Genomic DNA, 27,473 nt, shown 5'->3' on the forward strand with positions numbered 1-27,473 from the left:
CTCAGTTGTTTTTCATTTCCCAAGTAATTTTGCAACTTTTTTCAGCAATGTCTTCCCTAGTACCCACAGTTTGAGATTTCAGTTTTTCCTCCTTAAAGATGTAATTGTCAGAAACCCTTATACCAACAAAGTAGGCCTACATGGCAGCAAGTTCATCTATGGTATCGCTCAGCAGAAAACCAGCATAGACACAGTTGCTGTACCTGTGACTCTTGCTCCAACAGGGCTCCTGCACTGTTCTAATGCAGCAGACTAATTTGCATACGCTGACTTCATTGGCTGTTGTGACTTGTGTATTAATGCACCTTCAGGACAGTGGTGAGCTGTAGGGCTGCATGATAATATTGCGGTCATATTGTTGGTATTATCCGATAATTTATTAGCTTAAAAGGAACTCATCAGTATTGGGCGATGACACTGATGATGCAACATACATCAACCAAAAATGAATGCCACTGATGCTGTAAATTAAGTGAATATTTTGTGCTCAAAAAAGTAACCTAATTATAATCATCTGAAGATTTTTTATTTATTATATATTTTTCAGTCATAATTTATATCAGCCACACTCACAAGAAAATCTTTGCAGGGATTCAGTAGCTCTTTAAATGCATACTGACTGCTTAATAACAATTTATTACATTTTTCCGACGTAAGTGGATATATGTGTGTGTGTGTGTGTGTGTGCACATCCTCCGTGAACGTGGAAACTTGGTTGCAGTTTGCATTTGTGCTCTAATGTAAAACAGGGCTGCATTGGGCAACGTTGCCAGGAAAATATGGATGAATTAATGACATTGGCCCAGAATTTCCATATCACGCATGCCTAATAAGCTGACTCTGTTGCAGTAATATTTCAGAACGATACTTTGTGACTGGCTGAAAAAACTGTCATTGTGCTTATTCTGCAAGACACAGGGCTGTTGTCTGGAGTTAAGTGAGTATCCTCCAGTATATCTTGCTCATTCTTAGAGAATTTGGTTCTTTCAACGTACTGTTAGACTTTTTTTTTCTTTTCTTTTTTTTTTTTTACATAGTTGTTATTCAGTACCCTCTGCATGTTTTGCTGTTTTTCTTTGGCGAATGGTACCTTGACAGATGATAGCCCTTTTTATGTGAATGTGCAGTATGCCTACAGATGAGACTGGGTCAGCTCATTCCAAATCACAGAGAATTTTGTCCCAGTTGCTGAAATCCCAGCTGTGTTGCTAAAATTCTCAACTCCATCTTGAATAGAATTAATTTTTGGAATATAGGAGAACCAAATAGCCTACATACTGTAAGCTGTAGTACCTGATCAATTCATTACTTGTCAGGTGTATTTGTCCTGATATATATATATATAAAAATATATATGTACCTGAGATGTATTTATATATGTTATATATTTACCAGCATGCACATATTTAGAATCTAAATTTCATAGGTAGAGATATTGATATTTTCAGTTAATTTATTCGCTGGTAGATGAGTAAGTTGACGTGATGTTCCCTGTGCATATTCAGGGAAAAGAGATGCCCGTGACTGAAATATGGGAGTCTGCTCACGGAATTGTGGGAAAGGCTTTGGGTTTTGCTTTCTTGGTGGCTGAGACAAATGGGCATATATTTGTACTTCCCTTAATTAGAACTGCTCATTGTTCCAGCAAACATTCCTCGGAGACCTGCTCCACTTTTATGAAAAGAAATCGCACAACACTCGCAAAACTGAGGAGGTGTGTTTTACACATCAATTCGATTTCCTGCATAGACTGACCACAGATATGCCCTATGTGGAGAGCTGTTGGTAAGCCTGAACTGTTTCGTACTTCAGGTGTGTCATTTGTGGCATGAGCATTTTTTACTTTTAAAAACATTTTTGATACGCCGTACAGTACAGAAGCTGGCCTGGGCAGATACTGCAGGCTTCTGATTCCTTACTCCCTACGTACAGTGTGTCATGTTGATTAATACAAGTATGTGTTATATATAGGGTCATTTGTAGTCCATTAGTCCAGTAGATCCATTCGTTTAATGTTCTCGTGTTGTTTGTGCTACATTTGGAGTCGGTCTACCTCTGATATAGTTGGGCTGGTTAAGTGTTAGTGGAGTATGCAGTTGTTGCAAAGCATGCGACTGCACGCGTTGGCACAAAGTTTTTGATGTGGGCCGTCTGGTAAACCGGTGCAGCCAAAATTCTGCGGCCTCTGGCCCAGCTCTCATGCAAGCTGATCCTCGCCTCACTCACAGAAAACGCTGCGATCTTTCCCCTCTGTTAGAAGACTGGACTTTCAGTTGATGTCGCAACACCTTTGTCTGCGCGAGAGACCAAGCTTAGATCCTCATTACGTTTGAACACCTCGGAGGGTCGCCCAGTGTGAATGACCAGTTTGAGTCATGGCCGGGAGACTGATGCCTCATCGATGACAAACTGCCAACTCCTACCAGAGACCCATCAGTTGTGAAAGACAGTTATGGCAGCTGTGCGATGATTAAAACAACTTTTAGTGGCAAGTCTTGCTGTAATGCTGATGACATGTCTGTCACCTGACTTGTAAATAATAGTTTGATATTGCTCTTGGAAAGTGCAAAAAAAGGAGAAAGTTGATTATATGCCAGCAATGATTTATCGCCAAGGATACAGTGTTTGTGCTAAATCAGCGCACGGAAACGGTCAGCCCGGTTCGCCGTGTGATGTCTCGGGGAAATATGACCCTTAAGGGGCAGATATGAAACTCACTTTTTGTTGTGAGCGGGAAATGAATGGCCGTCGCAGAATTCAGCAGCCCCGAGAAACGAATTCCGATTTAGTTCCGGAGCTCGCGTTCAAGGCCAGGCCTGTACGGGCGCTCCGGTTAATTATGGGCTGAGGTGAACTTCGCTCTTCGCTCGCGAACTTTTCAGCGAGAATAGAAAGCTGCTCCGCAAGACTGATGAGTCTAATAAGGAGAGAGCCATTTTTTTTGTAATTCTCTTCAGTCCTTAATAATTCCTTTCCATTTATTATCATCTCAGCAAAAAAAAAAAAAAGAAACAAAAGGTTTCACTAAGTTCACTCAGTTTACCTCTTCACCCGGTGCTCAGACGTTCCCGATGCCCCATTTCCATTCGTGCGTTTCCGAGTGTCTGCCTCAAATGCTTGCAAAATGCAAACATAAAATATCAATGTGAGGCTTACTTTGTTTTTGAAAAAACAAGCTGTACCTTGTGAGCTTCACAGGTCTCTGTAATTATGCAAAACAAACTCCTCTTAGCAAAACATCCTCCCATCTTCTGCCTCATTTTTACAGCCAGGGATTTGTTCCAGAGATGGATAAGGAATGAATAATTCTGCCTCAGATAGTGATATGCTGCCAGTGTTTACCAATGTAACAACATATCAACATTTATTATATACAGCATGCACCAATATAATTGCTCATTTTTAGCCACCTCTTTTGTCTTTCGGATGGTTTTCATTTTCTTGACTGTTTAATTGTTAATTATCGCAAACCGCAGGCACTACACCACCTGCTGATGTGTTTTAACAATTACCTGGCTGTGAACAATGAAGATTTGGAGATTCACAGTTCAAGTGCAATGCAGTTTATTTCCTTCTGATTTGAAATTGTTTATCAGCAGCTTTTGTTTGATATGTGCATTCTTTGATACCGAAAGCTATTTTACTGATGTTTATTGAACCAGAACATTAGTTGGAAATTCTGTCATAACTGTATCTATGAACTCGGTTTTTATACGACAATTGCTCCATGCAAATTGTATTAAAATGAAAAGAGCAAGTGACCGACTAAAATGGTAATATTCACAGCTCGTGGATACCTTTTAGTGTTTAATACAAATAAAACTCGTAATATATTTTAAGCCTGAGCCAAAGCTCGAAGATCGGGGAAATGGCACATAAGTCTCTTGGTGTAATGAAAATCTTTCCCACATTATTGCACCGAATGATCTATGCTGTGGAGTTGGGGTTCTCTATGGGCAAAGACTGCATGGAGACAGGGAGCCTGAAGCATGACTGATCGAGATAGGCTGAACGGCCTGTTCCCCACGTCACACATTCTTATGTTCTGAAGCGTTTAGGAGAGGTGCTGAAAACACTGCAACATATTCCACGGATGATACCCGCAATTTATTTTTAAATATTAATACCTTGTTAGGCTGTATTAGTTCAAATAAGGAGTGAAGTCCATGTTTTAAGTCCAGAATAAATACAATGCAAAAATATTCTGCATTTGGTCACTGTTTAATATGCAGCAGTTTGCTTTTATTAAGACTATATTTAGCTTTTTTTATTGTGGGAATTTGACTGTGTTTACTGCTGCTAGTTCTCGGCAGTCTTAAAGAGATGCATACTGGTGTTCCCCATGGCAACAACCGAACCGACACTCATTACAGAGTCAACAAGTTCCGTAGAAAATTGCAGTGGTACCCAAGAAAATTTCGGGTAGGTAATTTAAGGGGTGTCAAATTGGTTGGCAAGGCAGCACAACCACACATATGCGCACGTGCGCAGACACACACACACACAGACACACAGCCAATTCCTTGCAATTTACAACAAAAACATAGAAAGGATTAAAAATCAATACAGTGCCACAGCAGCCTTGACCCTGCCTTTTAACGAAAGTCTGTTTCATTATTTTTTAGTAACATTAAAATTTAAATCCAGTCAGAATGTAAACTCGCACGCTTTTGTGAGCCCCCAAACTGCGTGCTTAGGTTTCCAGCGGCTCATTGGACACTTCCCCCCCGTCCCCCGCAGGTGGCGCTGCACGCGTGCGGCGTGGCGACGGACATGGTGATGGACCTCTGCGTCCGCGCTGGCGCCGCCTTCGTGGTCAGCCCCTGCTGCTACGGATACATCCAGAACACGCTCAAGTTCAACTTCCCCAGGAGGTCCGCCCCCGACGCTCGCCACATCGCACACAACCAGCAGGCGTACGCGGCTTTCACGATCCGTGCGCCACCACCTCACACGGGGTCCTTCTAGCTGGACCTCGAACGGTCATGTGGACCATGTGACCTGCTGAGCCCTGGTCAGTTTCAGGTGAGCATGGTTCAGCAGGTTGTATGGTCCACTTGACCGCTCCAGGTCCTGCTAGAAGGACCCCGTTTGAGGCAGTGGTGCACAGATCTGAAAAGGCCCGTAAGCCTTCTGGTTACATTAAGCTATCAGCCACTTATTTTCCTGCATGGGGTTAAAAAAAATGGCTCCTGAGCTCTGTGGGTTAAGAAGCTGTTTCTTAGCCCATGCAGGAGAAATCAAGTGGCTGATAACTGGATTCTAGCCATAGACTGTACTGTGTACAGAATGTGCCACAGTGTGTTTTGTAAGATTAAGGAGGGGAAAAAGCCAGATCCTAGCGAATTTGAGTGGACTTGAATTAAGTGAATCGCTGCCCATTTTGTATTGAATTGGCTCGAAGGACTCTTCTAAGCATCATCTGGAGTTTACATCTTAATATACCATTACCTGTTCACAGGTATTTGATTCTGTTGAATAAGTGATAACTGTATTATTGCTCAGTCAGACACAGAGCAGTGCTATATAAAAACACAGTTCAGTCATTTATACTTGTACATGTACAAGTGATAATTGCTGATGTGTGATCCTATGTTAGATAATAGATCAGTAGTACGTTTTAAGCTGATGTATTCTTACTGTAATATTGCTTAACATTCAATCAATTGTGCTTTCAGTTACTGAAGAAGTTCAGTATTAACACTATACTTATACACCCTGAATTGCCTTTTTGTGTAGACCTACCATGGCTTCAGTGCTGCTGTAGGCCAAGTTAAACATTAGGACCAGTTCTGCACTGCCTGACTGCTTGGACCTTTGCCCTTCATTCCATGTTGATTATTAGTTTGCTTCCACCAATAGAGTATTCCTGTTCCACTTGTTCTTCTTAACATCACAAACTAATCTGGACTTCCCATGACTCATGTAGACTTTGCCATAAATGGACTCCACTGTTTTTGAGAGATGTTGGGACTGCATTTGTCTTTTGTGCTGAGTCTTTTAGGATGAGAGAGTATGAGAACACTTCATGAAGTTCCGATAAAGGAAGATATAAGGTCTATTAACTACAGTCACATATTGCATTACTGATTGCAGTCAGCATAATATAGTTGCATGTTCATTTTATGCATTTCAGTTGTGCGTGTTTTTTCTACATGTGTTGTAAAAATGTCTCCTGTGTTCATGCTCTGTAATTGCAGCCAGAAGTTCTCGGACACGTTGAGCTATAAGGTATGTTGACGGCGATCACTGCCTATCACACGCTTGCATACCGAATGCTACGTTTCAGCTATTGTTTTGCCTCAGGTCCTGACTGAAGCCTAAACTGAACCACAAGGCTGTTCAACACCCTCATCCTCACACTGCCTTCAGCTCACCTTCACCATTGCCTTGGTTCTGCTGTGTCCTGTGAACATTTTTAGCTATGTTAGCCATTGCTGTTAGCCATTGCCAGTCTATAATGCTGTAACCATCAGTCTTTAATATATGATCTCCCTACTCAAGCTCTCACAGTTACTGGACTCAGCATATTTAAGACACCAGACCTTTTTGTCTGTTCAGCTTTTCAGGTTGCTGCAGATTTGCTTATTTCACATTGTGGAATGTCACTTTGCATTGTGACTACTATTAGCCACACTTAATCTGTTTCCTCTTAGAGTTCCAAAATGAAGTTTTGTTTTAGAAATGAGGTCTTCATGTGAGCTCTTGGGATTCCAACTTCCTCAGGAATCACAAGATCCTCGAGCGTCATCTTCTTTACTGACGCTGTGTTGAACATGGGAGATTTAAAAAATCCCCCTGACATACTGTAGCTCTAAAAATTCACAAGGTAGTCGCAAAGTTTTCAGTGCACTTTACAAAGTCGCTGTGCAAACATCATATTATGAGTACTCCCATTGCAGTGGCTTCAAATAAATCAACAGCTATCCTTAACTGTGCCTTAACCTAGCTCTTGCCTTTAATTAAGAGTCGGTGTTATGGACACATTTTTATTGCAGTCAGTCCCCTACTGTGAAAACTGATGATAAAAACACACATAGATGCAGTGCATGCGGTTATCAAGCAAAACATTTTTGGCCACAAGACGAACTGAGATGTCTCCTCATAGTTCACTGCAGCATTTAGATTTTCTTTCAGCAAAAAAAGCATGCTGTTTGTCCGTTTTTTGTAATTAACATTACCATTATCAAGGTTAGTACCTGTGTGAAATTGCTCTTTTCTGTTGAGAAGGGCTTTTAGTGTTCCTCAAAATCTGTTTGCCTAAGAGAGGCCGTATTAGTGTACCATCAAGCTTTTTGGTACACTGCTGGAAGAAATTCAGTTAAATGGAATGCGCTCATTTATTAAAGCTAAAAGCCGACGGTTTTTTCCCTTCTCCTTATAGCTAATCAGAGTAACAGGAGGCTCACAAATTGCTGTACGGCTATAGGAGATCATTAATGGTGAAGTATCGATATTTTCCTCCAAATCTGATTGGCGGCGCGTTGCCCTGACGTTGACTCCTGACCTCAGTAGTGAAGAATGGAGTCCATTATAGATTTAATAGGCTTAATTGGCTGCCGTCCTCAATGGTTTGTACTACTTCTGGGGACTGCAGTAACAGACTGCGGTTGTGGAGTGAATATTGCTTCTGTGCTGAGCAGGTGTACAGTACAGAGCTCAATCAGTTTCAATTAATGCCCCTTCCCTTCTCAGTGAAAACCTGACCTGGCTGATGAATGCCCGATGCTGAAATGGTGTAAACGCAGGCCGAGACCTTTGAGTGTTCTCATTCGCGTTCCTTAAAAGCGAAGCGGAGCGTCTGCTCTTTCTCTCCTGTGGCTCCTGTGTGGTTCCATGTATGGTTTAGCATTGTAAAAGTCTCCCCTGTGCCTCCTCCCCCCCCTGTAGGAACACATGATTCTCTGCCGGTTCGCTGACCAGACGGCCGTCCAGCTGCCTCCCGATCGACGATCGATAGGTAAGAGCCGCGCTTTCTCCTCGGTCCCTTTCACCGCGGTAAAATTAGAACACGCGCTCTTCGTCGGCCCGGCTGAAACCAATTCCATTCCTTTTGATGGATTGTCCGCACATTTTAGCGGTTTGTTAGTTTATCGCCGAGAATAGGAAGAAAACAAGAACAATGCGGCGGACGTTAATCCCTCAGGTCGTTCCTGCGAGCCGATCTCCACTCACCTTGATAGAGCTTCCGGCAAATGAAGTCTTCTTGCTACTCTGCTCGCTCCCCACGGTCTCATCAATTTGAGCAGCTGTCAAATAAATCCCCAGTTCCTGTCACATTGTCTTCCGCTCCCTTCTTACGGCCACTGAAATACCACTCTGGGCTTCTCAGCGAGCACGAGCTAACGGGCTTTGATCACGCCTTTGATGTGTGCCAAATGTATTCATTCACTTGAATTCTGCAGCGGAGCAGGGTACAATTCAGCTCAGAAGCTATTCATGTTACACAAAAGCTCAAAATATTCATGTTACACAAAAGCTCAGAACAAGTTCATACAAAAAAAAATTTTAATTTGAAATTATCTGCGCTCTATGGCCCAGTGAAGTGTCTGGTTTGGCAATGTGTTGCTGACAAATGAATGTGGACGTTACTGAAATGGTAATGTGTTGCTGACTAATGAATGCGGACATTACTGAAATGTGGACATTACTGAAATGGCAATGGCTGTGTCCCAAACCGCATACTTCCATGCTCCGAGTGCGCATAGCGAGCATGCCTCCATCTTGGAGTGCGAGTCCAAACCGAAGTTCGGTAGTGCGGAGCACGGATAAAGTACCCGGATGCGCACTCCATTTGATCAAAATTTGAAGTGTGCATCCGTGCATGCTCCGACTGGGAAAAATCCCATAATTCCTTTCGCGAAAACTGTCAAAAACAACGGTAATGGCGGATGACAGTCTAGTGTAGGCTACTTTCTCGGATTGGAAACTGAAATCATGTCATAGGAAAATGGTACACAGGAGTTGGTATATAAATAAAGTGGTACAGTGTTAATTAATAACGCAATATGTAAAGTATCAGTTGTTTTTTTCGTTTAAAGATATGTACTTTTAACGAGTGTAACTAGCTATACTGAATACGTGCTAATCGTCGGGTCCCGTTTTTAATTATAAACTGCCGTTTTATCCTCGCCACTGCCCATCTTTTCATTTAATTTGAAATACACCCCTTGCATATGGAGTAGCCACCACAAACATGACTGGCTCCATAAATGCCTAGCTGAGTAGGCTACACAGCGCGAAAATAATGAAAAAACAGACACGACTGTTTACAATGAAATGGCAACTTTATTATGGGGTTGACAGTACACTGAAAGCTATCCAAACTGCAATGAATATTTTCCAAGCTTTCGTTGCCTTCCACTGCTCTTCTGACAGCAAAAAGGAGAATTCAATTGAAGTGGCTAGCTCGCAAAAAGTTGCTAGTAATAGCCCACTAGTTAGTCTAGATCATAATATTGTTAGGGGCGACATAGCTCAGGAGGTAAGACCGATTGTCTGGCAGTCGGAGGGTTGCCGGTTCAAACCCCGCCCTGGGCATGTCGAAGTGTCCTTGAGCAAGACACCTAACCCCTAACTGCTCTGGCGAATGAGAGGCATCAATTGTAAAGCGCTTTGGATAAAAGCGCTATATAAATGCAGTCCATTTACCATTTACCATATTTCAGTAGCCTACTACTACTTTCGTGTGAGCATCTATCGACCGGGTTCCTTCGGTAGACAGACAAACATCAGATTTTCAACTGTAGTCTATATAAAATAGGCGAAATATAAGTAACAACCTGTACCTAGTTATGTAGAAAAAAACGTCCTTGTTATCCTCCGGAGGTAATTTTTTCAGTACTTTCGCGATTTTTTTCTGTGCCGGCAAATAAGTCAGAGGTTGCCCAGTGCTAGCTTTAGCTGCTACGGGGACGTGTATCTACCACTGCATAGAGATTAATGGAACTTGTCTTTACTTGAGATCGTAGAAGTGTCCCGTCGTGTGTATTTCAGGTTAATATGAAAAAGGCTGGTCCCTACTAGCATTTCTAGCGATCCGTTACATATTCACAGTTGTAACCCAAGTAGCAGGAAGCAAAATAGCCATTAAGAAGAAGCGAAATTTGCACTACATAATGTTCGCGATTACGGAATTAATTCGTATATCAATATAACTAAAATGTATATGTATTAAGTTGGATTTTTTCCCATTTAGACAGTTATGTGTAATTTTTACAAGACTTGCATTTAAATAGGTAACGGAGTCCAGTCCGCTTGATTAAAAATTAAATAAATGCGGTAGCATTTCAGATGGTCGATAATATGTCCTCTCACTCTCACGTTATTCCCCTCAGGTTTATTACCGGAATTTTACCAATAGTTACGGCAAAGGTTAAAGGTTATGGGTCAGATGTCGTCACGAAGTGCATCCCACTCATTTAACTGTTTCTCCGTGCTACTGCACTTCCATGGTTCGGAGTGCGTAGTCCCAAGCATTGCCTGGAGTGCGTATTCCGGAGCACGGTAGTGTGGAGCATGGAAGTTTGCGGTTTGGGACACAGCCAATGTGTTGCTGGCTAATGAATGTGGACGTTACTGAAATGTCTCCTCCTGTATTTATAACCCTCTCTCAGGGAAGCAGTGCATGGGCCTAGTGGATCTTGATCGATCCTGGAGAGCAGAGGCTCATGGGTACTCCGTTAGGGTGATGACCATGGAGCCTGACAGCTGCTCCCCGAAGAACAACATGCTGGTGGGCGTGCCAGCAGGTCAAAACTTCAACTGATCCTCAGAACCCAGAAGTCTCTATGGTGACTGTGTTCTTGGTAAAGCACTGAGAGTGTATCAGACTTTTTGCCTTTCTGATATAGTTATTCAAGCTGGTAGGGTCATGAATGTGGAAGGACAAGCAGGTCAATTCTGTATCATCCTTGCTGAAATGAAGCTGAAATGGCATCAAATCCCTAAAATCCCATGAAAGGAAAAATGGTTTTAATTTTTTTTTATTGAGCTTCTTTTTTATCTTGGAACTACTTTTTATTAATTTTTTGTCAGCTAAATGCATACTCAAATGGAAATTCCACAATACAGTCATTATGTACATGGAGTAAGAAGATTCAGGTGTCTTCTGAATGTATTATTATTATTATTATTACAAAACTAATTGTTACAATTGATTTATTATAATTATTCTTAGATATGCTGTTATGATTATGCTCTCTGATAAAATTTAATGGAATTGTGCACCCTCCTTCTGAAACCATGGGCCGGTGCTGTAGGCCTTCATGGCCCGGTGAGCGTCTATGGTCCCATATCTCTATCGTGGCCCTCCTGGTATGGCAAGGCACTTCCTGCCTACTGTTCTGGATCTTCATGCATGATGGAGCCCTTTGAACGACAGGGAACACCGATAAAACAGTTTTACCACCTCTGGAACAGTAGCCAAGATCAGGCTCCATGTACCTGTGTATTCTGTAGCATTATTTGTGTTTATACCAAATATAAATCCTTTCAAAGATGCCATTGAAAAGGTTGGCAGCTACATTTTGAAGGAATAAAATTAATTTTAAATAACTTTCAATAAATGGCAATATTTGACAACTGTGTTTCTTAATTGGACTGTTATTGGATGGAATCTATCAACATGGCTCAGCAAACCACAATGCATTGTCCCTCATAAAATGGCTACAGAAAATCAGCAAGACACACACAGACCCTTAGCAACAAGGTATGAACCAATTTCTGGGGTCGTATAAATGAACATTTATTAATACTAGTCATTGATATTTATCACTGCTAGTTATTGATATTTCCATTAGCAAACTGTGGCACATTCTGTATGTTCAGTGTGTGATATAAAGCAGTGGTTCTCAAACTGTGGCCCGTGCACCACTGGTGATCTGCAAAAACCTCCTCGATGATCCATGGATAAAGTTACAATTTTATGAGAATTATATTGTTAGTTTACTGCTGTATTATTCTTACAAGGCTTTGCAAGTCTGCCAAGATTGGCCTAATTGTTTTGGTGGTTCATCTGAAAAAAGGCTTGAGACCCTGATTTAAGGAGGAGACAAATCATTAGCTCTTGCAAAATGGCAAGCATTAATTTCACTTAAGTCAGCTTAGGTAGCTCAGCGACCCTTTCACTGCCCGCGGACCGTTTGCGGCGTCCCTGCTTAGAATGTAAGCCCGAGATGGATGCTGCAGTAGGGTAGAGTTTTCCTCGCGTCTCATCGGAATTCCAGGAGCACAGGCAGAGTCTGTCAGAGGGGTGAATGGCTAGGGACGGTGTATTCTGGAGCTGGAATCATTTCAAAGGAAATTCATCCTCTCCCTGTCTTGGTTTTCAGTCCCGTCCGTGTGGACCTGACACAAACGTGTGGGCAAGGAGAGGGCAAACAGCTCGCTAAACGTGTACTAAAACTGCAAAGCAGGTTCCGTGGATGTGGACTGTGGGTCCGACTTGATTTTTAGGAACGATAAGAACCTGACGTGGCCGTTTGTGTTGGAATGGAAACAATGCACAGACTTTATCTCAGTGAAATGAAATGAACCAGCACGTTGTGTCTCCTGCTGTGCATGTCCAGAGATGTGTGTTATTGTTTTATGTTTGTGAGTTGGTATTAGTTTTTATTTTTATTTTTTATGAATATGCTCTGCTCAATGTGATTTGTAAACATTTATATTACAGCTTTCCCTGTGTCATCTCTGCCTGTCTGGAGGATGCACATAATTTGTAGACTCCAAATGGTAAAATCTTCTCTATTCATTTATGTTGTTTAAAACTGATATCTGTGGCTTTTTACACCACTTTGAGATTAATATGATGTTGACTCCGATCAAGAGATAGAAAAATAAAATATCCGGGAAAGGCATGCCAGAGAAACTGATATGTGCTTTTGCTTAAAAAAGAACAGATGACAAGCAGACCGCCTGTCGTGTTGGTGTTGGTTTATTCAGACAGACAAAAGCAGAGAAAGTTACAGATTGAGATGGGATCACAGTGCAGAAAGTGGTGGGGGTTTGAACTTCCAACCATGCAGGGGGATGCAGTGGATGGTTTGAGTCAGCCACCCTACAGACTGCAACACACATCTCACCTTTGCAAAAAATATTAATCAAAAACAAAATCAAATATGCATTTACATTGTTGTGTTTTTCTGAAGGGTCTTGGCAATATGTCCTTTGAATTTCCTGTGAATGTCAATGCCATTCTTCCATGTAAACTCAGGGCAGTAAAGCCCTTCTTGCAGTTAAATATATGCAGGTGCCAGGGTCCAAAATGCAGCCTAGGATGTGATGGGGAAATAACTCTGCCTGGGGAAAAAGGGAAATGATTCTCTTTTAAAGCAGATTCATATGAAAGACAAAATATAGTCATTTCTTCACAGGTTCCAGAAAAGCAAAAAAAAGAAAGAAAATTAAAATGAGAATTTTATCTAGAGACTCAATAGACTTGTGCAATAAATGCTGTTTTGAATTTAATTAATCATGAATTTCATTAATTAATCATGTGGGGTGTATTAAAGCAGGGCACAGGCATTCTTTACTGTTATTACTAAGTTCATTTTTATATTGTTTAGAAATGGATGCAGTAATCTTATACAGTGAATATACAAAACCAACTAAATGAGATGGAGAATTGATGGAATTGTGTTTACTGCTTGTGCTTTGTGATGTTGTAAGATGTCACTATTTCAGGAGCAATTTGAACTGAATATGTGTGCATTTTTATAATGTGGATAGACATCTGTGTTATTTTAGCAGACAAAAACAGGTCCAAGGTTCAAATCATTGCTGATAGCATCAAGTTAAAATTTGAATCTTCTATGATCCAGGAAATAGGTAACTGTTTCTTCCTTCATACATGTCACAAGATGCAGGAAGAAGTACCTAATTAGATCAATTTAAGCCTGTGCTTCATTTTTCAAGTACTAGCTTGGAAAAATGAAAACACATACAGTAAGGCAGACTTTAATAATTTGAGGCTGTGAGACTTGTGACAGAAAGATTAGCCATTAATAAACTGAATTTGTAAAGATGCAATGAAGTGTTGATGGCAAAGCCACTGTATCAGCAGACTTTTGTCCTTTTACTGAAACACTGACTTGACTGCACAGCAGTCTCATCAAATTTCTTTACTCGGATTAGATCGAAGTTTTCTGCTGATGCCCCTAAAGGAAATTCATCAGAAGAGTCTAAAAATGATAAAGGGTACTGTAGATTAGTGGAGACTGCAAGAAAACATTTCAACTGTAAGAATTAAACATCACACACATATGCACATACACAGACCTCCTCCAAATGTATGTAGAATTTTGATTAGGTAAAAAATGAATATTTGACAAATGATTTACAGTATTATTGCATGAATACTGTGCAATTTCAGTTATCCCAAAACTACACAGAGTCATGGTATATTGTTTAAATGTTTAAAAAGAAAGATCTAATATATGTAAACTTAGCTCTCTGAGAATAAGGTCCTGAAAATGCAATTCTGCATCAAGTTTCCTGGAAGTGGATAGAGGCTTCTGAAACTTCAAACACCTTTAAAACCACAAGGGGTTGCAAGTAAATGGGGTTGCACATGGGTGTTACCAAGGGATTTCTCAGAGTAGAATGTATTTCTGTAATGACAGTCAGAGCGATTGCTACATTATTAAAATGGTCAGATACACTGTTTGCTTCATAGAGATTTAGCACAAGACACTAAACATTTCAGTTTCTGCATGAACTAGGGCGCATTATCAAATAGCTCAAAGTTGCTCGCAGGCAAGCCATCTTGCCAAGAGGAACTTTCTGTGAGGAAAGTGGTTTTGGATGGAAAACGCAAGGCAATTTTGTTGTTCCTGTTAGAGTTGTAAAAAAAATATTCCCCTTCAGAGACCACAACACAAATGCTGTGATTTTTTTAAAAAACTGCATATTTGCAAGTATGGATATACAGTATGCTTAAGTTAGCAGTAGGATAGGTTCCAGAAATATGAGGTTCCGGCGGAAGAGAATGTCATTTCTTGTTGGGGTTTATTTACATTTGTGTCATTTACATCTTGGCACTTATACCAGAATCTAAGGAAAAATCGATTTACATGTCAGCAGGACATTTTCGATTAAAAAATGAACTTTGCCCTGTTGAGAGGCTCGATATTGGTTGGAAAAGGACATTATTACATGATAATGATCTGAGGCTTTGTATGATAAAGAGAGGGCAAAATCAATATTCTCGACTACCAAGTGCAAGTCTAATCAAACAGCACAGTCCCGTCAGACATTTTATTTCAAACTCAAAGTCATTTGAGAGAGAAAACCAAAATATCAGAAAGGGCTGTATACATTATGCAGAGGCATGTTCAAAAATCCCTTTGAACCTCAAAGAACTGTCTTCTTAAGAGTCAACATATATGTGAAGCTATGCAATCATTTTTAAAATGTGTGGTTGTTCTATGCTGGGCTGGTACAGAGGCTATAAGAATGAACATATATTTATTCCATTAAACTTATTGTTCGCTTGATTCTTTATTTTATTTTATTTTTTGTTAATTGATTTATGTACTGCCTTTAATTAATATATTTTGAGGCCTGTATGTGGGTGTATGTACAACTGAGATAGAATTCTTAATGAAGTTGTCTCTGAGTCTAATTCGAAAGCGCGTCTTCCCAGATAAGAGCGAAACCTTTGTGCTGAAAAATTCGTAATACTGAAGAAGAAAAAGCACCTTCTAAATCGTACATAAGAGAAGTTTTAATTTAAAACATTATAATGCAAATCAGGCCTCTGCAAATCCTGTCTGAGATCTTACAATTGTAACGCAGCATATAGTGAATAGCGAATTAAGACACCACACTGTTCTAATTAAGCTATTTAAGCAGCTTTGTGACTTGTATTTGAGCAAAGAAATACGTAATATCCCATAAAACACAAAGAGGCAAAGCGGCCTCACCCCTCTATAAAATTGAAATGGGGTAAAACACATGCAAAAATAGCTTTTAATCGTTTCATGGTCATTTACCGTCATTTTGTTATTGGGCTTTTGTGCTCGGAAACAATCAGATGGTGACTTCAACTAGCAATCAGTTAATTGACCGTATAACATGGCAACTTCTTGTCTACCTGAGAAAGGTAACAGTTAAATTCACCCACCACCTCGGTGCGCGAACATTGCTAAGAACTTCTGCACAACCTGATGCGCAATATAACTCAATTTGTGATGCATGCGGCCGCAAGTGCAGCAATGTGAAATTTGTAGTAGGCTATTTGTTCAGGATGCCATTTTTTCTTTTTTGATTTTTAAAGGGGTGCAGCGCTTAAGGGATACTGTCTCGGCCGTGTGATTGTCAACAAGCAGGAGGGTTTTGCTGCGCGCAGAATAGCAGTTTTATTGGGCAGGGAGGTTGAATGGAGGGGGGAAACTGCGGGGACGCTTGAGCGCCAGTAGAGTGCACTCCGTTCCTCGCGCATTGGGTCATTCCTAAAGGCAGAGGACTTTCTTCAGCACCTCGGGAACACTGTAGCTACATGATCGCTTTCAAGGACACCATAAAATCTTTCATGCAGCCCTGGTTGTAACGTTTCAGCGACCTCGGGGGCTCACTTTCGCCCTCGTCTCTCCGTTAAATATCTGAATGCTGTGGTCTGCTCTCTGAGCGTACATTTGGATTGGAAGTGAACCGACGCTGCGTGAAAAATATATATCTAAACATGGAATTATGGATAAAGTTAATGTTGTTGGGCAGTTGCTGTATCGGTGCAAGTGCAGAGTTTGACGGCAGGTAAGTCATCTGTAGCGTTCTGACACGCGGTTGTATAGCTGCTCCAAGTTATTATTCTGTGGTGCGATTTTACTTGTCATGACGAAATTGATTGGGATATAAATGCCGAATACGGCTGTTTATCTTCATGTATATTTGGGTAGTATTTTAATGTAAGCCTATTTGAAAAATAAACAAGTGGCACGTTGCACGTTATGAATGAGTAAGTTTTGAGGACGGTGGTATTTGAATAGTGCATTTTATGTGACTTTTTAACAATACTATCTGCTTCAGTGTGATATGGCAGCAACTGAACCGAGAAATTTAGCTCAACCAACGTAATGGGGAAAGGTTTGTGCGAAAAATAAGGAGGCACTGCAAGACCTGTCGCAGGGGTCTGTGGTATTCATACAAAATGTATCTGGGATCATGTGCGCAAGCATTGCAGTAAAACACGTGAAGTAGGCTACATCTTCAAAGCACTTTTTAACTTCGCGGATATTTAACATGGGAGTACTTTTATATTTAGCCTTACCCATTGCGACACTGTTTCATTTTCTGCCAAGTAAGTTATGCTGTTTTACGACGAATATCGAAACATTTTGCCGATTAGTCAATGTGGGCGCATTCAGAAGATATTCACGTCGAACGGGAGTTCTTGCCATTTTTCCTTCATTTGCTGAAATAGTGACAGCCTTCACTATTCCTGGATTTTCAAGTCCATACATGAATCAGGTGAAGTAGGCTATTTGAAGCACAGGGGCGAATCGTGCCAAAGCTGAAGAATGTGCTTAACGTTTGCATCAGCGAAAAAAAACGCCGAGTTGAGTTTGGGTTAAATTCTTCTTAACAATTAAAAGCAAAAAGTGCGTGTGCGTGTGTGCGCGCGTGAGTATGTGTATGTTTGTATGAGTGGGTGTACACACACACACACACACACACATAGACATACACTTTAAACTGTATGTCAGTGTATGCCTGTGTACTTATAATGTCGTGAAGTGTTACCTAAAGTGTTTCTTTTTTCAAGTTTTACATTATTTGAGAAAGTCTTCATATCTCACCGCATAGGTGATCACCTTTCAGGATGCACTTCATATTATAGGCTACCCTTTATTTACAGGATCGGTCATTATGCAGACAGTGTGTACAGGGTTTAGCCGGCCATTTGCATGGGAGGTTGCGCTGAAATTATGAATCTTGACGAAGTGCGGCACACAGATGCCTACACCCACTGATATTAACCATTTTGTATGGGCAAGTAAAATTAGTTTGACACCATGTCTAAGGGGTTGAAAATGTTTGACCATTATTCTCACAATGGAAATTGTACAGCTACCTAACAAATTGAGTTGGATTATTTATAGACATCAAAAATATATTTGCAAGGGGATTTACTGGTTTCATAGCTTCATTATTAGCCTATTCATCCGTGTCTGTTCCCGAAGATGTACATTGCCTCAAGTGGCCTGGTAGATATACAATTTACTTGTAAGAATGACAGATTTTCAGAAAAAAGGTGATTGTGGCGCGAACGTCTCAGTGCCAGTTAGATATCCTCAGTGGTCAATTCTGGCTGTACAAGTCTAACGCATGTAGTGGTCAAATTTTTGAGGCCGCTTTTCCAGCAATGTCTTGTCAATCGATAACCTGTTTAAAGCCCGCGATCTGCCGAGGTATCTCAGGCCGGGATTCCGAGAGTGACGCGCCGGCTCTGTTCCGTGAGCACGGTCTGTTGAAGTGTAATGGTTTTTCATCAAGTGTAGGGCTGACCATAATGAGCATTTAGATTAACCCAGCGGCATAAGTTATTAATGGCGGGACTGATGGAGCGAGGTTGTCACATGGGCCATTATTTGCCAATTTCCCTGGTTATAAACCTGCTTCACTGCCTCGATCTAAATTCATAGAAAGAATATCCCCTGAGAATACTGTGAGAAAAAACCATTTATTATCAACAGGGTTCACGTGCGGCTGTGCACAGTAGTATCTAATGGCCCAAGCTTGGCTTGAGGGATAGCTTGTCAGGAATTCTGCACCACTAGATTTGTACAAGTACAGATTTGTACAGTTTTAATGAAGTATGGTAGTAATCATAATAATGTTATGATTATAAGGAATCATAAAACTTTTAAATACAGTCGTATGTTATGGGTATAAATTGAGATGATGGTTCAACATAATATAGAAGTACAATCACACTTCAGGCTTTTATTGATATTCTTTCAAGAAATACTACCCGTGTGTGGTCTAATAGGATAATATTTATAAGTACACTATCTCAAATGATGGGAAATACCTTTAAGTTTTTAATTTCCTGATGATGTAATTTAATATGTCTGGTCATATGTCTATGTCATATTTGACTTTGTTCGTGTTAATCTTTCTGGTTGTGGTTGTAAATCACACTCTTGCTGGAGGGAAAGTACCTTTACCCCCAAATTAAGTCTTTGGCTTCTTGAATAAATGCTTAAAAACATTTTGTTTTGCTTCTAATTTATACATAGTCACTTGAAAGGGGATTGAAAGGGGATTACTTATATACAGTGAGTTTATGGAGAGCTTGTGGGGTACTGGGATTAAAACATTGTGCTTAGCCCATTTGTGTCTCTGATTCATAGTTGCTCAATCCCCTTTCTCTCTCTCTCTCTTATTCCCATTCGCTGTGTCTTTGTAACCCCCCCCCCCCCCCCCCCCCCCTCCCCGACACACACACACACACACCCCACACCCCGCAAGATACAAACACAGACACAGCATACCTTTCTGCTAGGGGGGGACACATTCTGGAGTGTGGTCATTCTCTCCTTGACACAGAAGCCATATGTGGATGCTCATGCTGTTGCTGTGGAAATTAATTTGTTTGTGGTCAAACCAATTTCTGCTGCTATTAGAGACAATTGTGAGGTTCCTTAAGCACTTCTTTCCAATATCCCTCCCACTTGACCCATTGGGGCCTGCAGCAGACTTCACCTTGCTTTCTGCTCTTAATAAGAGCTTGCAAAGGCCCCAGAAGACTGAGAGTTACACTGAAGAGTACAAATAAATGGCTTTTCACAGAAGGAAGGCCATGAATATGGACATGCAAATTTAATCTAGTCGATTATTATCGCAATTCATCTACACCAATGCTTGGATAATACACTTAGGCCTACATGGATATAACCTAAGTATAAAATGTATGCCTTATAACATACCGTGATCTCTAATTAATTGTAGTATACCCGTCACTGAATGTTCAACTACTAAAACTAAAATCATAGCACTAATTACTTTAAAACAACATGTTATTTTTACAGCTAAATTTCTAGAATCAAACGCAAAACCTACTGTAAATGGAAAGCACATATACAGCATATTGCATGCAAGTAAATAGCTTCACTGCAATGGAATGAGGCTCAGTCATATTTAACAAGCAAGTGGCTCAATATTCTCTTTTGAGGCAGATTGATTAGTCTGTTGAGGGACTTTTGGCTCCTTGACTTGGTGTGCTGGCAATAACACTTGTTGTGACAGTCCAGTTGCTGAAGTAAATGAAGCTGTTACTTTTAGAGTATTGTGTCTGGTGCTTGCGCGCGCGTGTGTGTGTGTGTGTGTGTGTGTGTGTGTCCGTGTGTCTGCGTGTGTGTGTGTGTGTGTGTGTGTGCATGTCTGTGCGCGTGTGTGTGTGAGCTCATGTCTCAGTCTGTATGCCTCCCTTGGTGCCTCGTGGAGGTTGCTGCCTGCTATGTTGGCACGTGATTAATCTCTCCTGGCTTTTATAAGCTGCACTCCTTGTTCATTTGCATCACTTGTTCTGATACCCAAGCACCAGATCGTCTTGCAGTTTAGCCCCCCCAAAAAAACGCTTGTGGGCAAATGCATTACCATAAGCTTTCAGCTGGCAAGCTGACACCACTATTAGACCAGAATGCTTATTCATTTTATGGGGGCATAAAGAATAACTGCTGAATAATATCCATGATGTTGTTTAATTATTCATGTTATGACCAAGCATTCTCCTAAATTTTAATGCATGGCTTGTTGCCAGTAGTCACACTCAAAACACTTCTTGCACTGATGGTTTGCAAACAGGGATTGGAAATATATTACTTGGTAATTGGTGAATTTGGTACATTTGCTTAATAGGGATTACAGCCTCACATGATGCCCTTCCAGGTTTTTGATTGGTGGGCATGGGCGGCCTGCAGGGGCATATAAATGGCATCTGGCAATAATGTGACCGCCAGACGCAGAACTGCATTGCATTCCCTATGCTTCTCTGTGGACTGTTTGGGTTTTTTCCCGCCCCGAAAGACAGCAGGCAAACTGTTTCTCTCTGGGTGTCATTCCCGGTTACGTTTTGAAGTCAGGTTCCAGGAAGTTGAGTGACAGCACGGGAACATTAGCATTTCATCACTTGGCAATGGAGACGATCTGGCCCAGAGAGCTCGCAGAGCGTGCCCTGAATACACCTTATTACTTCAGTTTGGAGGCAGCAGTGCACTTATGGTAATGTGGCACAGGTGGTGCTCACGGCAACACCAGAATGCAGTCTTCTCTTTCATTTGACCAAAAATGAGTTTGCATCATAGCTAAAACTGTGAACATTGCCTTTAAAAATAAAAATAAAAAATTTAAACAGGCATGGTTCTTAAATTCTGTCCAGAAACGTTTTGAAACGTTTGTGTAATTTACCTCCACACTAAGGAGGTTTAAATATTTGACAGATTTTTACAAGATAACATATTGGAAGAAAATTTTTTTTAAAAAGTTTACTATAAAAAAACATAGCATAGCAATTTTTATATGCTCTTGTGCACATTCTTTAACAAAGGGTGCAGCATTCCAAAGTGTTTGGCTAGCGTCCTGTACAGGCACCCCACTCAAATACGTCCTCTGTTATTCTGCAACAGGCTGCTACCCATGGGCAGCTGTGCGGAGACCGAGATTACAGCCAAGTTACACAATCCTTCTTTATACCCCGCGTGTTTCAGTGCTCTTCTCCTGATGACAGTCTCTCCAGAGATGCAGATAAAAGTGACACTGACCCGGGGATGAAAGCAGGACACGTTGTTCCTGTCAGATCGTATCGAGCCTATTACCTGCCGCGGTTCGGACCTGACCTCAGAAAGTCATTTGGCTGAACGCGTCCTCCGGTAATCTTCCTGGGCCGGGACCGGAATGTCTCCTTTTATCAGTTTGTTAAGAAAAACAAAAGGAGAAGAAGTGCTTCTTTTGCTGATGCCGAGTTTTTACGGGTCATCCTAAGGGACTAACGGGTGGGGGGGGGGGGAGGTTGGAGGTGGGGGGAAAAACACGACGCTTCCCCGGGTTTCATTGCATGTTTAATTGATCGTGTTATTGCCGTGGACCTCCGAATGCGCCCGTTTCTGGTCCTGATCCAGCTGATATATTTACTGTGAAAGACGGGCTTGCGGGCACCTCTGGATTCTGGCTGCTGGCGTGAAAAGAAAAGAAAAGAAAATCCCATGGCATCCATGCAACGCCGCAGGATGAAAGTCTGCTGTGGATGGATAGGCCCTGGTGGTGATGGAGCTGGGGTTTTAGCGAGTGTTTTATTGGCCGTGACCTGACACAGCTCCTCTCTGACAGGTGGCCCAGGCAGATGGCCTCCTCCAATGGGCTTTGCCGTTACGGTGCGAGGATCGACTGCTGCTGGGGATGGACCCGGCGCTCCTGGGGCCACTGTCAGCGTGAGTACTGCTGCTTTTTTGGGGACGAATCGGGCCTAGCTGGGGCTTCTACACTTTGTGTTCGCTTTAACCTTATCAGTGTAGTTCAGAAGCAATAACCGGGGCTCTCTGGTACACACAAACACACACACAGGGGTTTAATATTGGCAGTAATGAAACAGGACAATCTTTGGGCAAAGATTGATTCCCGTAGAATATAGCTGGCATATAAACAGACATGCAGTGTCCATGCTGTGATTCAGTCAAGTCTACCCTCACCATATCTATGCTTCACCTAGTCTTTAGTGCTTTAGTGCTAATGTTGGAAATTACTTCTCAGTGACAAGCTTGTGTTTGGCCCTTGTTAATTAAAAGGGAGGGTACTGTATCTTAAAATTGCACACAATCCATGCTGCGATGCAGTCAAGTCTGCTTGCCATTTGGAAAATGAAGAGGGAACGCTTTCCTGTTGAAGTGATTGGTATGGCAGCTGCTTTAAAACACAGTTATGTGTTTCATTTCTTCTAGCTGATCGTTTCCATCAAGCGTTGGTTATGTACAAGGCGTCTTTTATGGATACACAAAAGCTGTAATTCAGTTGAGCTCACAGATAGATGAACTGTAACTGCAGGGTAGCTATGAATGAGAGTGATTTACAGATCTAAGTAACTTCACAAAAGCATTGTACCAGGATAGATATCGTTCTATTGTCAATAGGTGTACAAGAGATAAAATGAAATCTTGAGGACAATCAGTTATATCAGGAGTTTCACTGGTTTTTCAATGGTCGAGTGAGAAACAGGTTTTTGGAAAATTGCCATGGGCATTTTTGGTATCTGTACAGCTTACTTTCTCTAGATACCTTCAAAAAAGCTCTGTGGAGCCGAGTATTTGTTGAAAAAGTTTTATATTTTCATGACATGTTTCCAAATTCACAGGCTGACACATTTGAGACACCCTGCATGGCTGCTGCATGAGTTTCAGCTGTCGCTTGCTACGGAAGTGTGATAAATTGCGGCTTGCGTGTACATTTAGAGGAGAGGCTGCACGCTGTCACAACTGCCTTTAAGCCCTAACTAATCGTTAACACTCTCTCAACCGTGCTGCTGCTGTTTTCCTCATTTCATGCAGTTTATAAGTCACTGCCCTGACACACAAATTGCCATTTTCCTTGTCATGTGCTTGTATTTATCTCATGTGTTGTCAAATATGTTGGCACTAATGCTGTGCTTTTCTGTCCCGCTTTATGTATTTAGAGATTTTTTAAAAAGCGCATTCGGCGCAACAGTTCCTGTCAAAAGTGTTTATTTTTCTGAAACAGAAATGTTCTTCCAGTCCAAACAATGGATGGCAAAGATTATGGTTCCAACAGCAGATGACTGTTGAATATCGCCCAGCGCTCTGCTCTCTAAGCCAATAGGAGAACATGAATTCTTGTGTAAGTGTGCAGAGCACATACGTTCAGCACAGTGGCCAAGTCCTAGTATGCGTCACTGGGCGCATGCCTGTCAAGTTAGCGTGTAACTCGTGGCATGCTGACCTTGTTCCTCGGCAATCTTTCACCATTTGAGAAATACAAGTTGTGCTAACGACATTCCAGCCTAAACCCTGTTTGAGAGAACAGAGCTGGAGAGTGGCCGGTCACCAGGGCCGCTCGCGGTGGGGCAAAGCGGTGTTCACAGAGCCGTGGAACACTCCTGTCGTTATGGCAGCCATTTGTTTGGGCGTGTAGCAGGTCAGAGTCGAGCCTACCCTCACCATACGTCTATGCTTCACCGAGCCTTTAGTGCTAAAGCTCCATGTTCCTGTAAAAAAATAAATGCCCAGTGACAAGCTTGTGTGTGGCCCATGTTAATTTAAAGGAGGGTACTGTATCATACAAGTGCATTGGCTGGGCCTGTTTTTTTTTACCAACTGATCCTGCCCATATACAGCCACACAAAGTATGGGCTCTCTAGGGCATGCTTCTGCATTGCGTATAACATGGAGCCTAATGTATTGAGTAGATTCTTGCATCAAATGTAAAATAAATTAATGAAATGCACAGCAGCAAAAAAGTTATTTTCTTTTCCAGGCGGTTAAACACTTTTGACAGGATCTGCTCTAACTGTTGGTTTCATTGGGCTGGCGCCAAAATGACATGTGTTGCCTGTTGAATGATTTCACCCAAAAACATGCCCTTCCATAAAATGCTTCTCTCACCCCACCACACGTTTAAGGTAACAGTATCACCTCCCATCCTCATGGCTAGTTAACCGCTGAAAGAAGGCACAGAGTGCTGTTTGTTATCCAATTCCTCAAAACGCTCTCAACACGACAGTCCCCAAGCACCACAAAAGAAAAAGGAAAAAAATACCGCCACCAGAACTCAATCACTGACCTCCTCAGGTTCCGGGGGCCCTCGCAGAAGACAGCGGCCATCGCAAATATAACAGCGGTCAGTTGGGGAGCGCGATTAGATCGCCGCTATCAGGTCACGGCTGTCCCCGCCGCAGAGTTCAGCAAGCTGAGCGGGTTCACTGCTCGCGAAGAATGAGGAACCTAATGAATCGTCCCGCCAAATTTCAAGCCTCAGTAACCGAGGCGGTCCAACTTTGTGCTCGATTACCGACGGGTTCCATTTGTAGCACCTTGACACGCTGTATAGCCACCTAAATGGGAGAAGACATGCTTGTGCTGTACCCAGGTAGCTATGTACACACTGGCTTTTCTTTTCTAACTGGCTCAATATGTTCTGAAAAACATAATGAATATATTAAAATCAGTGAAGAGGTGCCTGACTATAAATGAATAAATGAGTAAATAAATAAATAAATAAATAAATAAATAAATAAATAAATAAATAAATACTATTCATCAAATTATGTACATGTATAAATGCTGTAGAACAGAGGATTTGAAATAAGGGCCCCAGAAGGTCCTGAGTTAAATGAATCTGAGATGGCGTTCTCAGGAATTGGGTAGCCATTTCAAGGGACCTAGAGATTAAAGAACCCTGACACAGAATACCTGGAGATTGTTGAACACATCCTATTAAGGTTATGCTGGAGACATGATCTGGGTTTGAACTGAAAGTTCAAGCCTCATATCAGTTCCTCTAGTCTTTGGCTTTGATCTCACAAGGAATGTGTAATTCCACAGTGATTCTTGGACCATTCCACGGTGGATCATGCCTTGGAGAAAAACATAAAACTCCCACATTTATTTAGTCAGGATATAACTTTGCAGTTTAAGTAAAGAATATAATGAAATCCCTTAGTTTGGGGAAACATCAAAAATAATCATTACTGAAACACATCCACAAATTCTTTTAAATAGATGAAATATATAGATGGATGGAGAATCGATACTGTGTCCTTAAAATGTGGTGAATTTGTTTTTCCTCATTGTTTAATTGAATGTAAAAATGTTGAATGCGCTGTCTTACAAAATATAATTGATTAATAAAAAAAGTGGCTGGGAGGCATCTTACACTCCAGCAGAAAAACATTATTTCATAATATATAATTAAATAAATACTTATGCACTTTTTAATATACTTTTATAAATGGAAGTTGAAAGTAGATCTTTATAAGCCTGTACTGCATGACTGTTTGAGACTGTTTGTGTTTGTAAGGTTTTAGGAATGCTTGCTTGTCCAGGGACCAAGTACAGCCTCCTTTCATGTTTTCTTTTTTTAAGAGAAAAGCCTGGAATTTCTTTTTTTGGACATTTGTTTTCCAGCCCTCTTCGTCTTAACGCACAGGGTAGCCAGGATAAGGTGCCGGCCCCAAGGTTAGCTCAACATATTTCTTGAAATAATCTTGGCAAGTTGTGTCCTGAAGGCACGTCCTCTGAATCCTCGGTTAACTTATTATATTTAGCACCCCTCCAGGAGCAAATATTTCTCTTCAACCCACCCCCCCACCCCCCTCAGGCCACCCCCCACCCCCCCCACCCCCCTCAGGCCACCCCCCACCCCCCCCCCCCTTGCAAACACCTTGCATTTTTCACTGCCACTGTTTGTGTCAACATACGTGAAATGAATGTCAGCCTTTTTCAGTCAATGAGCTTTGATTTTGTCCTCAAGCCTATTTAAGTCAGTTTCCTGCTTAGTCATTAACTTGCATCACAAACATGGTGCTTTTCTGAAGAAAGCCTTCTTATTCAAACCCTCCAGTCAATGTAAAGTAAACGTAGCATATGTATGTATGTATGTAACAACAACAACAACAACAACAACAACAACAGTAATAATAATAATAATAATATAAAAAATGGTCTATGGGTATCACTTTTTGCCCTTCAGACATTTACTGTTTTTGGTAATCTGTAATTTCACCAATTAAACATTGTCACAAGTGATAACTGCAGATGCATGCCTTGACATAAAGAGATGGGTTATCAATCAGTGGAAATTCAAAAAGTCCAATAAGTGGGGGAGGTTTTAAGGGCAGTGATGATCTATGTTGTAATTGGGCGCAAGAGAAAAGTGAGACATACGTAAGCCTATGCGGTCATAGGGGCTAATTTAGAACAAGACAGATTTTGATGAGGTAAACGAATACAGGATATTTTCTCAGCTGACTCTTTATTAAAAGAAGCTGCCCTTCTCTGAACCAAAAGCATGGATTGGCTTCTTCTGAGCATGCTCTTTTTCTGTTGGCCTACATAAATATGTATAAATAAAACTTTGCTCATGACTGCACATTATTGCCAGTAGTAATAAATGGTTCCATCGGATTTAATCGGGAATCATCTGACTTGACAAGGAGCCAGCCCAGATCAACTTTGAGTACTTTAAATTTATATATTTCCATATTTGGCAGGATTTCTCTTACGACCAAATTAGGGGCTACATTTTACTCTGTACTTTTACCCTTCTAGTTAATCAGAGCCTTAATCTTGTGACTGAGGTTTTAACGGTCTGGCCTTCAACACCCTATCTTATATCATAGGTTTTTTAAAGTAGGTTAACAGGGTCTCTTGATTAGATTACACAATCCAATGAAGTGAAAGGCCCTTGATTATATTATCTGCTTAAGGGAAAAAAGAGCCAGACTAATGCCAGTGAATGCCACAATGAAC

At 41.3% G+C, this 27,473-nt stretch overlaps 2 protein-coding genes across 6 annotated transcripts in view; both read left to right on the top strand.

Moving 5' to 3' along the window:
- gstcd (glutathione S-transferase, C-terminal domain containing) overlaps positions 1-11,583 on the top strand; it is a 36,970-nt gene extending 25,387 nt beyond the window's left edge. For both annotated transcript variants that reach the window (XM_035419809.1, XM_035419808.1), the window contains exons 9-12: positions 4,741-4,874; positions 6,201-6,231; positions 7,891-7,960; positions 10,617-11,583. In XM_035419809.1, coding sequence (XP_035275700.1) covers positions 4,741-4,874; positions 6,201-6,231; positions 7,891-7,960; positions 10,617-10,768 — 387 coding nt within the window. In that variant the 3' untranslated portion in view covers positions 10,769-11,583. The remainder of the gene's footprint in view (positions 1-4,740; positions 4,875-6,200; positions 6,232-7,890; positions 7,961-10,616) is intronic.
- A 4,544-nt stretch (positions 11,584-16,127) lies between these two features.
- npnta (nephronectin a) overlaps positions 16,128-27,473 on the top strand; it is a 39,511-nt gene continuing 28,165 nt past the window's right edge. The window contains exons 1-3 of one of the 4 annotated variants that reach the window (XM_035419216.1): positions 16,128-16,752; positions 22,327-22,427; positions 26,130-26,180. In XM_035419216.1, coding sequence (XP_035275107.1) covers positions 16,682-16,752; positions 22,327-22,427; positions 26,130-26,180 — 223 coding nt within the window. In that variant the 5' untranslated portion in view covers positions 16,128-16,681. The remainder of the gene's footprint in view (positions 16,753-22,326; positions 22,428-26,129; positions 26,181-27,473) is intronic. The other 3 variants (XM_035419218.1, XM_035419217.1, XM_035419219.1) reach the window with 3 other exon arrangements.

The sequence above is a fragment of the Anguilla anguilla genome, chromosome 5 (genome assembly GCF_013347855.1).
Source record: "Anguilla anguilla isolate fAngAng1 chromosome 5, fAngAng1.pri, whole genome shotgun sequence".
Taxonomy (NCBI): Eukaryota; Metazoa; Chordata; class Actinopteri; order Anguilliformes; family Anguillidae; genus Anguilla; species Anguilla anguilla.